Genomic DNA, 12,964 nt, shown 5'->3' with positions numbered 1-12,964 from the left:
TACTGCATTGCCAGTCAGGTTAATACAAGTGAAATTGTTCACAGCTACATCTGAAGAAAAGAAAGGTGGTTTATTAGAGACCGAGCGTTGAGTTTTAGGAAAGTGGTTTTCCAGATATGAGCAATGACCTCGTTTTGTATTGTTCATAAGGTGCAGGAGGCATGCACTATTGACTGGCGCCGGTACAACTCTTAAAGTGGGGCGTGCTCCCATACAAACTATGCAGTCGGAAGCCGTCTTGTCAGCAGCTTGTTCAGCTAGTAGTAACCAGTTGTTTGTTGCTCCAGAAATACCGGTTAGAATTTGGAAGAGGTCATCTTTAGACATTTTATTTGTGTCTACAATGCGTATTCGGCCGTTTCTCCCCCCGTTTGTATATGTCACCGGAGGGCCATTAAAGGTGGGGTTATCATCTTTAACTACAGAGCTTGGAGCTGCACCAACGCTAGGGCATATTTCCATTTGCCAATACAGGGCGGTGCGATCAGTCCAAGGGGCAAGTATAAATTGTTGACAGGAGGTCAAGGCCAGATCCTTTAGGGTAAAAATTAAGCCTGAAAGATCCGGTTTTTTTGCTATTCTGAGCATATTTTGGTTTCTCCAGTGCAAAGCCTGACCCCTAGAGTGCTTGGACCAATCGAGGTCCGTTTCTGACACTAAACTGGACCACTTCCACTGATGCCAACCTCCCAGGGTTATATACCACACTGAGGAGGAGAGATGTACTGCAAGGTTAAAAAGATCCCCCCCTTGGTCTTTGGTGACGGGAGTGACTGGGAAGCTAGCGAAATCTATTTCGACTACCCAACTTTTATTGTTGGGGACACAGAGAGTAATCATTCTAGTCGTACTTGGGGTACAGGAGGTAACCGTGTGTCGTTTCTTTCTAAATGGAGCGGGCGTGGGCAAAACTGGAGAGGAAGTGGTGGGCAAGACCCTAGGGGCTACATTTGTCAGATTGGGACTGTCAGAAGGGGGCGAAGCTTTTGAACTTGAAGGTGTCAGAAGTGTCGGGGGCCCTTCACAGATCAGGATTATGCCAATGGGAATGAGACCCAGGGCCAGGAAGCAAACAAAGACGCAACATCTTTGCCTGCCTGTCATTTCAGGGGGAAAGGGCCAAGACATGTTTACTTAGCTTGGATGTCGTCTAATAGAGGATGATGGGGCACAGAAAGGTGGTCCAGTTCCCCCCACCTCGCCAAGGGCGTGTTCTAGGAGTTAAAGAGCAACAAAAAGTATCAGTGACACAACTTTAAATGAGCTTTCAGCGGTTAAAACTATTGCAATGTAAAATGTAAATCTTAAAAACTCAAGCCAATATAAAAGCAAAGTCATAAAAGATGTTAAAAATATAAAAAAAATGTTTAGTTCAGTATGAAGAACACCCCCTTTTGTAACCAGCCGGCTTGTAGGTTGAGCTTTGGCTCCCTCAAGTGGTTGGTGATGCTGTTGCAGCTCCTTCTGACAGGTCCTTCTGCACCTCTCTCAAGGTTCTTCCTGGTTCGGTGGCAGCAGCGCACTGTGTGTAATGAAACCAGGTGTCACCTTTTCCTTCGAGCCTGACAGCGTGGGAGGTCCGCTCTGTTATGCGGTAAGGGCCTGTCCAGCGAGGCTCAGCCCACTTTCTCTTTGTGACTTTCAGGAGGACGTAGTCCATTCCAGGTGTAGCCGCCTCTTTCAGCTCTTGCTGGTTTCTTTCAGCGACCTGTGAGGAATACTGGGCAACAAAACTGCGGAGCATGTTATAATATGTCCTCGGATCGAGGTCTGAATCAGCTTCATCCGACATTAACAGGCGAGAGGAGGGGCCAGGAAAAGGCCTGCCATGCTCCAACTCAAATGGAGTGTAACCAGAGGTTTGATTTACTGAGCATCTTATGGACATTAATGCAAGAGGCAATGCCTTAACCCAATCTAATTTGGTCTGTGCACAGATTTTAGCCAATTTAGTTTTTAGAGTTTGATTCATCCTTTCCACTTTCCCCTGGGACTGGGGGTGGTAAACTGAGCCAAACTTATGTTTCAAACCTAATGCGGCTTCAACCCTCTGCAGATCGTGGTTCCTGAAATGTGAACCATTGTCCGACCTTATGACCTCGGGAAACCCATGCTGTGGTATATAATGATTAATCAGACACTTCACCACAGTTCTACTGTTTTCACTTGCTGTCGGCCAGGCTTCTGGCCAACCTGAAAATGCATCCACAGCCACCAGCAGGTACCTGTAACCACCCACTCTGTCCACCATGTCTGTGTAATCAATGATTATTTCTTTCCCTGGGCAAAGTGGGATGGGGAAGTACCCTGCTATTGGCTTGAAGGCGGGCTTGATTCCAAATTGGTTGCACTCCTTACAGGTTTTAACCATGTATTTTGTCATGTCTTTTAGATAAGGGTGCCACCAGACGGCTAAGTTTCTCATCATTTGTGCAGGTCCCACATGCCCCACTCCATGTGCCTCTTCCATTGCTGTCTGTCTGACCCCTGGCGGTAGAATGGGCCTTCCATCTGGGCCACGCCAAACATCTGTGTTTGTGGCCCCTCTTGTTACCCATAATGATTTTTCCTGGGGGCTGGCTTTGTCCTGTAACTCTCTGATTGTGGCTAGGCCTAGTTGTATGGGTGGTCTTTCTGGAGGGGGTGTGGCTTCTGGGTCCATTACCATAATCAGGGAGGGTAAGTAACCAGCTGTCTGCTTAGCTACTAAGTCGGCCTGTTTGTTACCTAATGCCACTAAATCCAATCCGGCACTGTGTCCTTTGCATTTTACCACTGCCACCTTAACAGGTAACAACAGTGCTTCCGCTAATTCCCTCATTTCCATCTCATGTTTAATAGGCTTTCCGCTGGCTGTCAAAAAACCAGCTCTTAGCCACTGCTTGAGCTCCACATGCACTGCTCCCACAGCATAAGCTGAATCACTGTATATATTCACTTTCTGTCCCTTTCCCATCCTTAAGGCTTCAATCACCGCTCTCAGTTCAGCTCTCTGTGCAGACTGTTGTCCTGTCAACTGCTCTGCCTTCACTGTTTTCCATCTCATGTCTGTCTGTTCCACTATTGCCCATGCAGCCTTCAACATTCCACTTTCAGTTCTGAAACAACATCCATCTGTGAACCAATCTTTTTCTGCATCCATTAGAGGTTCTGCCTGCAAATCTGGCCTGATTTTCTCCTGTACCTGCACAACCTCATCACACATATGTGGTTCCCCCGATCCCATGTGATCAGCCATGTTTATGCCTTCATGTGAGTAGGTGATGTGTGGTGCTTCCAAAATGGTACTGAGGCGTCTCTGCCTGAGTGAAGTGAGTGTGAAGGCCTGTGAGGAGACGTAGGCCACCACACTGTGTGATGTCAAAATTTTTAGTGGGTGGTTCATCACTATGTGTGCTGTTTTCTGAATGATTTTTGCAAGTCCAGAAACGTGTTGTGTGCACGGTGGGTGGCGTTTTTCAGTGTTGTCAAGCATTACGCTTACATATGTCAACACTTTTCTCTCTCCCCCTTTTTTCTGGAACAGGATACCATTGATATGGGTTCCAGTTCCAGAAACATCAAGATGAAAAGGCAAAGCATAATCCGGCACAGCAAGGTCAGAGGCGACAGAAAGCTGTTGTTTTAACTTTATAAACGCCTGTTCTGTTTCTGTAGTCCATGAGAGGGGAGCAGAGAGGTTTCTCATGCCTTGTTCATTTACCAAAGCGCGCAAAGGGGAAGTAAGGCCAACATAGTCTGGGACATAGGTCCTGCTGTAACCAGTCAGGCCCAAAAATGACAACATGTCTTTTACAGTTAGAGGTTTTGGATGGTGCAAAATGGAGTTCCTGTGTTCTGGGGACAAGGAAATACCGGACTGTGAGACCATGCGGCCTAGAAAAGAAACCTGTTTTCTTGCAATCTGTAGTTTGGTTTTGCTCACTTTAAAACCTGTGTTGGCCAGGTGGTGAAGTACCACTCTGGTGGCCTCCAAACAGATGTCAGCCGTGGGGGCAGACAGCAAAAGGTCATCCACATATTGTATTAACATACAGTCAGATGGTAGTGGGCTGGTTTGTAAAAGTTCTTTCAAACACTGATTAAACAGTCCTGGGGAGAGGGCAAATCCCTGTGGTAAGCGAGTGTAACGCCATTGTCGGCCTCTAAATGTAAATGAGAAAATGTCACGCAGTGACTCACGAAGTGGGAGGCAGAAGAAGGCATTAGCCAAGTCAATGCAGGTGAACCAGGCATGAGATGGTGGGAGGTTGGTCAAGGCAACATAAGGATTAGGCACAGGCAAAGTAGGAGTGCCAAGTAAGGCATTAATCCTTCTCAAATCATGTGCCATTCTGAACTTCCCCGTGCCTTTTTTCTCAACGGGTAGGATGGGCGTGTTCCACTTAGAGCAGGAGGGCTCCAGGACACCGGCAGTGACCAAACCAGAAATTGTTTCTGCAATCCCGGCCTCAGCCTCCGGTTTGTGTGGGTACTGAGGCTGCCACAAAGGGGTAGCAGATGACAGTTGAAAAGAGACTGGCTCCACATCAACTAAACCTACATCTGTGGGTCCAAGGGACCACAAACAATCTGGAAGAGAGTCGAGTAAAGGCGCAGCATCACAGTGGTCTGTGTGTTCTCTGCCATGTGACCCGCTGACTACTCCATGTTGCAGTGTTGCGGAATTAAAGCAATCATTTAAAATTTGGTATGTCTTGGTAGATGGAGAAAACAAAACCTGTGGGAGTTTTGTAGGTGTCCAGTCAGTGGCCGCAAGGGAACGTTTAACCATTCCACCCAGCTCCTTAGCCTGGTGTCCAGGATGTAAGGCCAGTGACACATGGGGAGCTGCCTCATCAGACATCATGTACCACTGTAATTGATCTGTTGTAAAAGTAACCGCTGCTGCCACTCCCTCCGGTGCCGCAAAAATGCACGACATGCTCAAAGACCAAGCCCGCCCCTCACACTGCTCTTGGAACATGTGCTGGTACCAGGTGGTGTCATGCCTGTCATAAAACAGTGTAACATGAGGTGGGTCAGGGGGAGGGACATAAGGATGCAGGAGTGAGAGCCACGGCCGCCATTGCTGAAAAGCAGTACAAACTCCTGGTTCAGCAGGTGTTTCAACTTCCAATAATGCCCAGTAGATGTCAGCAGAGTCCGCCAAACAGGAGGAGGGTTGCAGCAGAAACTGACCACCTCCCTCTGGCCCATTAGAACAGGGAAGCACAACCCCAGTAGGGAGAGTTACAGTTAGGCCTTGTGAAGAGCAGAGTATTGTGGCTCCTAATTTAATCAACAAGTCTCTTCCCAGTAAATTCACAGGCGCCTGTTTCGAACAAACATAGCTGTGTAACAAAGTCTGATCTCCAACCGTTGTGGGGAGGGGCACGGTGTAAGGCAGAGTTTTAGGTTCCCCAGATATGCCCACCACTGTAATCACTGTGTCAGTAAGTCTTTCACGAGCAACATCCTTAATGGTGGAGTACGTAGCTCCAGTGTCCACTAAAAAGCTGCTTCTTCTTCTATCTACAGTTATGGACAGCATAGGGTCCGCCGTTGTCCCTTCACCGTCCTGGGCAGTCTGTGGGGTGTCCTATAGCTGGGGACCACCCTCGTAGTACTCCCACCCCATCACAGGCATCTGTGGGGCCGGGGGCACTTCAACTAAAGCACCACGAGGTCCACCTCTGTGGCCAGGATGCCGATAGGGCCCACCACGGGCTCCCCTGCCTCTTCCAGCAGCCGGGTTCAAAGGGCACGCTTTAGCCCAGTGTCCAGGTTGTCCACACCGGAAACAAACATACATCTGGCCTCCCCTACCACCTCCCATCTGACCCCTTCCCCTGAAACCACCTCTGTTTCCTCCAAATGGGGAACCTCTCTGCCCATAAGGGGCCGGGGAGTGATAAGCACCATACTGGGGGGGCTGTGGATCAGCTGGCCACGGGTTCGGATACAAATCAGGGGCAACTGGACCAGGAGGGGGAGCCGCAGCGGCCACAAGCTGCTTTTTAGGCTTGTCACCTTTTCCACCCAGGTCGTTCTTAGCTTTCTGCAGCTGAACCTTCAACAGTTGCAACTGTAAATCTTCGACGCTCTCCGCTTTATCATCAGACTTAATCTGCACTTTGTTAAGATTAAAAATCAAATGTTTCTTCCAGATTGCAAAGTCACAGTCCTGCAAATCAGGATTATCCTCCATTTTCTGGCTTACTGACTCCGGAATGCCCCTCAGCACCGCCCTTCTAAACCACATGCTCTGTGAACAAGTCCTACTGGGGTGATGACCTGTATGGTTCACCCAGTCTTCAACAGCCTGATTTAGATAATGGGTGGGATTTTGCTTTCCCTCCCATTTAAATTTCTGTAAGGTGCCTTGATTTTTGGGTGGGAATTGTTTGCGCAGGGCCGGTCCAATAAACCTCAAGGCCTGCATTAGTGGCACCTCGTTCTCATGCGTGGTAGTACCCGCATTTTGTTCCAGGTCCGCTGCCTGAGATCGGGATGTGCACCTAGTTATAATAGCTCTAAAATCTCCCAGTGCGAGGTCCTGTCCAGCTGTGTATTTATCCAAACCAGCCAACCAGGCATTCCCTCCCTCCATTATGTCAGGGAGTTTGTCCACTAGGGCCTGGACATCTCCGAATGAATAAGGTTGATACACTGGTCTACGTTGCGCTTTAGTCTGGACCAGGGGAAACATGCCTGGAGGCTGAGGCACAGGGCCCTTAGATCTAGTCTGATATCCTAAACTGTGAGGGGTAGAGGGGGGTGTATTGTTAAGGTCACTGAGTTCATCATCAGTATCCTCAGTTTTTCCCCCGCCTGGTGGGGTAGCAGTGTCAGCAAAAACGTGGGCTAAACTCATCTGTGTTTCCGGATCCTGACGGCCCACCAAAGACATGGTAACTGTGACATTTGGTGAAGTGCCAGGCTCAGTTTTTGCAGTAGCGGTCAGATCTCCTTTAACAGCGACAGGAGTGCTGGCAAAGGGGTTGGACCGGGAAAGAGGGGCTGACGCAACACGATTATTCACCTGGACCACTGACCTATGTTCATTTAAGCAGCTGCGTAATGCTGCTTCTAGATCAGTTAATTGTTGTTCAGTGGGTTCCTGTCTGTTCATTCGAACCGCAAATGGTGCGCTCGCAAATGGGTCAGTTAGGCCCTCAGATCCGGTTCCAAAACAATGGGACATGGAAGAGGGGGCTCTACTACTAGCTGAGGATGTCGCCGACAGAGAGGAGCTTCCTGGGCAAAGATGCTTGGTATCTATGGGAGTTGGAGCTACGGGCGGTTCTTCTCCAATAGTCATTATTCCACCAGAGATATTGAGTACCGGATATATGCCTGCTGAGGGAGGAGTTGAGGCAGAATAGGGAGGTGGCTGAGACCTATTTTTCTTCATGTGTGGTTTTGCAGTTTCCCATAAACACACCCAGTGATTAAATTTAGCTTTGCGGCCTGCGTGCTTATCTGCTTCCTTTCTGTGTCTCACCCCGCTCATCACACCTGCACCTGCTGCTGCTGAGTTGGCTTCTTCCTCTTTCTCTTTTGCCTGCATAGCCTTATTCTGCCAAATTATTCCCCAGTTACCACTACTCCCCTCGTCCTTTCCCTTTTCTTTCATTAACCTTTCAGCTGTTTTCCTCAATGACTCTTTCTGCTTTTTTGCTTCTTTAGGCTGGTGTGTGGAGTTGATGACTGTCTCAACACATGTTAATTGTTCTCCCAATGTGCTAAGAATAACACCGGGACCCCAACCATCATCATTAGTTTCTCGATCTAATTCTCCATCCATTTTACTGTCAATGGAGGAGTATTCTTTTATTGATTTTAAAGGAGAATTTGGGCCAGCTGGGTTTCTGCCTCTGTTAGGCACTAACAGCTGGGGCGCTGCTTTAAAGGTGAGTCAGCACTGAAATATCCCTTCAGGTGTTACCAAGCTTCTACCAAACCGGAGTCTGGCGGGTAACCTTGCCTAGAGCTTCCTGATAGGGGTGCTAGTTGGTTGTCACCTTGTTCACACGTCTCATTCACACTTCATACATTACCTGCAGTCACTCATTACCCTCCTTATGTATGTAATAAATGTGTAAAAAAAAAATTCTATGTGTGGTGTATTATTTTAACCAAAAGAGGAACTTAGTTCCTTTAATTGTGTAATCTGTGAACAACGGAGAACCAAAATGTCCTGCCCAGTGTTCCACAGCAAGCATTCAGCGTGTATTTATGTGTGTCCAATATCAAACAGAACATCAAAACATTTAAAACACTAAAATCATCGGGGTTTTAAGAAGAGATCCGTTTTCTCCTATTGATCAAAGGGACCCCTCCTTTGGACTCCAACCAGTACTTCTCCTTTTTAAGTTTTAGAGGATCTTTTCTAATAAAGTCCTCTGGGCCTTCCTAACCCTTCTGTAGTTTAGAGAATATTACTAAAAAATATTCTCAAGGCCTTTAACCTTTTAATTTGTTTAGAAAGGCGTTACTAATAAACCCTTTCAAGGTCCCAGACCTGCACTGAGGTATATATCCGACACCGGAGAGCAACCCGTCGGCTGCAACCGTGGTCAGACCTCAGTTCACTCTTATCTTTATTCACTTATTCACTTATTTCTTATTCACTTATCTCTTATTCACTTGTCTGATTCTCAGCAAGCCTTAAGTAAGCCAGACAATTTTGGTTATGAATTACTAGGAGTTTGGACACTAAGTATTTTTATAATGTTCAATATAGCAGAAATAAAAGGTCTGCTTACCTTGTTTTTGTGTGCACACAGCTTTTGTCCAAACTCCGTTCACTCAGACCACTGCCGATGTCCTCCCATCCGATCCAGTTGACCTGGAGCGGATCCTGTTCCGTGACGCCAATTGAAGGATATAAAAAAAACAACAACAGCAATAGAATAATATTAAACACAAAGTGAACCCGTCTTCCTTCATTAAATAGGTTCTTTTAGATGTTAAGGAGGAATTGACTTAACCAGGCTGGCGGAGAATGAAGACAACCGGACACCTGCTGCAGATGGGGAATCAGTGAACTTTTATTGAGACAGAGACAACCTCTCAACACAGCTCACATCAGGAGATTCCTAATATTTGCTGTGAGGATGGGTATATATTCTCTAAAACTTACAGGAGGGGGTTGTGAGGAAAGTGCTGCATTAGCAGAAAAACAACTCCATAAAAGGAAAGCGGCCTTGGGTGTTCTAGTCTCTTCGCTTGCAGATATCTTTCACCTGCAGGATGAGGCGATCGCTTCTTATCGCTCTCAAGGCCAAAGTCGTGAGCACATTTTTATTACACAGTTGCACAGTAACTTTAAAGCTGAACAATATTTAAAGCTGAATAATGTTTGATCAGATTATATTTTCTTCAGCTTTCAAAAAACGTACGGAATAGATAATAATAATAAAAAAATAGAATAATAATAAAGATTCGAATAACAATACTGTGAATGCTTTTTAAGCATTCACACTAATAAAGATTCGAATAACAATACTGTGAATGCTTTTCAAGCATTCACACTAATAATAATAATAATAAAGATTAGAAGAACAATACTGTGAATGCTTTTCAAGCATTCACACTAACTAGAAAGTGCATTTTCTGAAGAAACTGCAGTGTGAATGCTTGAATCTGAATGTATGCACTGAAATGAATTAATTGCTGAATTTTGAGTTAAAAATATTGAATGAGATAAAAAAAAAAAAAAAAAAAACGAATTTAACCTGAAAACAAAGGTGCTGAACTGCTAAAAGCTGAAGGTTACACAGAAGGAGGAGTTGGAAAAAAACTGAAAATGTTTTAAATGTAAATTAGAAAACCCTAAGAAATGAGAAAAGAACATTTAGAGTCAGAAAACATCTGAATGAATATTAAAAGGTCATATTCTTTGAATCACTGAATGACTCAAATGTGATCCCCTCCACTTTGATCCACACAGTTTAAAAAGTTTAAATGCCTGAGCTTTGAAAGATACGGTGTTGGAAAGAGAACAATAATGGCGACAATTTGAGGGTAAAATGATGGCTGTAACACTGTGGACACAGCAGCAGTTGAAAGAGAAGTGCTTAAGCTGAATCTTGGTACAGTGGCAGGCAGAGCTCGTTAAGCAGGCAGGTGTGAGCCTGGTTGCTATAGTGACCGCACCCAATGGCTCCATACACACGCACACAGACATGCACCTCACTTTTGCTGCTTAAAATGAACAGAAAAGTCAGGCCGAAACAAATCGTTCCCAAATGAAAAGTAAAAGTCGTATTGACAAAATTCTTTCACCGTGAGCGACAGCCATGTCTAGTCTACCAAATTCTCAGTTTTCATGCCTGTGGAGTTTATTATATGGACGTGGTGACAGTGGAAAGACACCATGCTCTTCTGATTTTCAAACGAACCTTCTGAGCCATTTTAACATTAGAGTCTATGGAAGAGTTGGAGGGAGGAGGCTGTGCATTGGTGACATTTATGAAAGAACCATAACACCTAGGACAATAGTAAACACATTGGATGAAAGAGGACAGCCATGGCTACGTTTTGAGGGTAAAATCATACCTGTAGAGCAAATGCTGCGGACACAGCAGCAGTTTTAAAAAAGATTTTAAGATTAATTTTTTTGCTCCTCTCACTCTAGCAGTTGAGCTGTCTCACTCTAGCCCCAACATTCCGTCCCATACACACCCATTATAAACTCTGAAACGGGTGAAAAAACATCATGAAACTTAAACTGGAACTGAAGAAAAAGTATAATAGATATTGAAAAGATAAATACAAGTTGAATAGTTGAATGTCTTGTCTTCGTTTTAAAGTTTGAATGGTGGCTCTATGTCAATGTATGTGGAAGTAGATACAGTTTAAAGAGGAGGAAGTTGAATGAGAATTTGAAGGGTCTCCCCATTGAAATACATTATAAATTTTTGTTGAAAAAAGTTGAATAAAATTAAAAATATAAATGTTAAAAATGAGAAAAATAGAAGCAATGTTATCCAAAAGAATAGGAATCTAATGGTGTTTGAATGGTTTTTCTAAGTTGAACGGTTTTGAAGGAGTAGGCTTTCAAAAAACGTACGGAATAGATAATAATAAAATAGAACTAGAAAGTGCATTTTCTGAAGAAACTGCAGTGTGAATGCTTGAATCTGAATGTATGCACTGAAATGAATTAATTGCTGAATTTTGAGTTAAAAATATTGAATGAGATTAAAAAAAACCAAAAAAAAAAACCGAATTTAACCTGAAAACAAAGGTGCTGAACTGCTAAAAGCTGAAGGTTACACAGAAGAAGGAGTTGGAAAAAAACTGAAAATGTTTTAAATGTAAATTAGAAAACCCTAAGAAATGAGAAAAGAACATTTAGAGTCAGAAAACATCTGAATGAATATTAAAAGGTCATATTCTTTGAATCACTGAATGACTCAAATGTGATCCCTCCACTTTGATCCACACAGTTTAAAAAGTTTAAATGCCTGAGCTTTGAAAGATACGGTGTTGGAAAGAGAACAATAATGGCGACAATTTGAGGGTAAAATGATGGCTGTAACACTGTGGACACAGCAGCAGTTGAAAGAGAAGTGCTTAAGATGAATCTTGGTACAGTGGCAGGCAGAGCTCGTTAAGCAGGCAGGTGTGAGCCTGGTTGCTATAGTGACCGCACCCAATGGCTCCATACACACGTACACAGACATGCGCCTCACTTTTACTGCTTAAAATGAACAGAAAAGTCAGGCCGAAACAAATCGTTCCCAAATGAAAAGTAAAAGTCGTATTGACAAAATTCTTTCACCGTGAGTGACAGCAATGTCTAGTCTACTGAATTCTCAGTTTTCATGCCTGTGGAGTTTATTATATGGACGTGGTGACAGTGGAAAGACACCATGCTCTTCTGATTTTCAAACGAACCTTCTGAGCCATTTTAACATTAGAGTCTATGGAAGAGTTGGAAGGAGGAGGCTGTGCATTGGTGACATTTATGAAAGAACCGTAACACCTAGGACAATAGTAAACACATTGGATGAAAGAGGACAGCCATGGCTACGTTTTGAGGGTAAAATCATACCTGTAGAGCAAACGCTGAGGACACAGCAGCAGTTTTAAAAAAGATTTTAAGATTAATTTTTTTGCTCCTCTCACTCTAGCAGTTGAGCTGCCTCACTCTAGCCCCAACATTCCGTCCCATACACACCCATTATAAACTCTGAAACGGGTGAAAAAACATCATGAAACTTAAACTGGAACTGAAGAAAAAGTATAATAGATATTGAAAAGATAAATACAAGTTGAATAGTTGAATGTCTTGTCTTCGTTTTAAAGTTTGAATGGTGGCTCTATGTGAACGTATGTTGAAGTAGTAAGAGTTTAAAAATGAGTAAGTTGAATGAGAATTTGAAGGGTCTCCCCATTGAAATACATGGGAAATTTTTGTTGAATAAAGTTGAATAAAATTAAAAATATAAATGTTAAAAATGAGAAAAATAGAAGCAATGTTGTCCAAAATAATAGGAATCTAACGATGTTTGAATGGTTTTTCTAAGTTGAACGGTTTTGAAGGAGTAGGCTTTCAAAAAACGTACGGAAAAATAAAATATAATAATAACTAGAAAGTGCATTTTCTGAAGAAACTGCAGTGTGAATGCTTGAATCTGAATGTATGCACTGAAATGAATTAATTGCTGAATTTTGAGTTAAAAATATTGAATGAAATTAAAAAAAAAATCAAAAAATCAAATTTAACCTGAAAACAAAGGTGCTGAACTGCTAAAAGCTGAAGGTTACACAGAAGAAGAAGTTGGAAAAAAACTGAAAATGCTTTAAATGTAAATTAGAAAACCCTAAGAAATGAGAAAAGAACATTTAGAGTCAGAAAACATCTGAATGAATATTAAAAGGTCATATTCTTTGAATCACTGAATGAAGAAAATGTGATCCCTCCACTTTGATCCACACGGTTTAAAAAGTTTAAATGCCTGAGCTTTGA

The 12,964-nt window shown here is 43.7% G+C and overlaps 1 protein-coding gene across 1 annotated transcript; it reads right to left on the bottom strand.

Moving 5' to 3' along the window:
- Positions 1 to 5,336: 5,336 nt before the first annotated feature.
- Positions 5,337 to 9,363, bottom strand: LOC147307746 (uncharacterized). The gene has a single exon (XM_086272953.1). It carries the CDS (start codon positions 7,787 to 7,789, stop codon positions 5,582 to 5,584), a length of 2,208 nt encoding a protein of 735 aa, XP_086129079.1. The 5' UTR covers positions 7,790 to 9,363; the 3' UTR covers positions 5,337 to 5,581.
- Positions 9,364 to 12,964: the final 3,601 nt, after the last annotated feature.

This window comes from Aulonocara sp. 'chitande type north' Nkhata Bay, linkage group LG18, assembly GCF_057382095.1.
Source record: "Aulonocara sp. 'chitande type north' Nkhata Bay isolate Kocher_YH1m ecotype deep benthic linkage group LG18, A_spYH_male_GT1.1, whole genome shotgun sequence".
Taxonomy (NCBI): Eukaryota; Metazoa; Chordata; class Actinopteri; order Cichliformes; family Cichlidae; genus Aulonocara; species Aulonocara sp. 'chitande type north' Nkhata Bay.
This window is presented reverse-complemented; position numbering and strand designations above follow the sequence as displayed.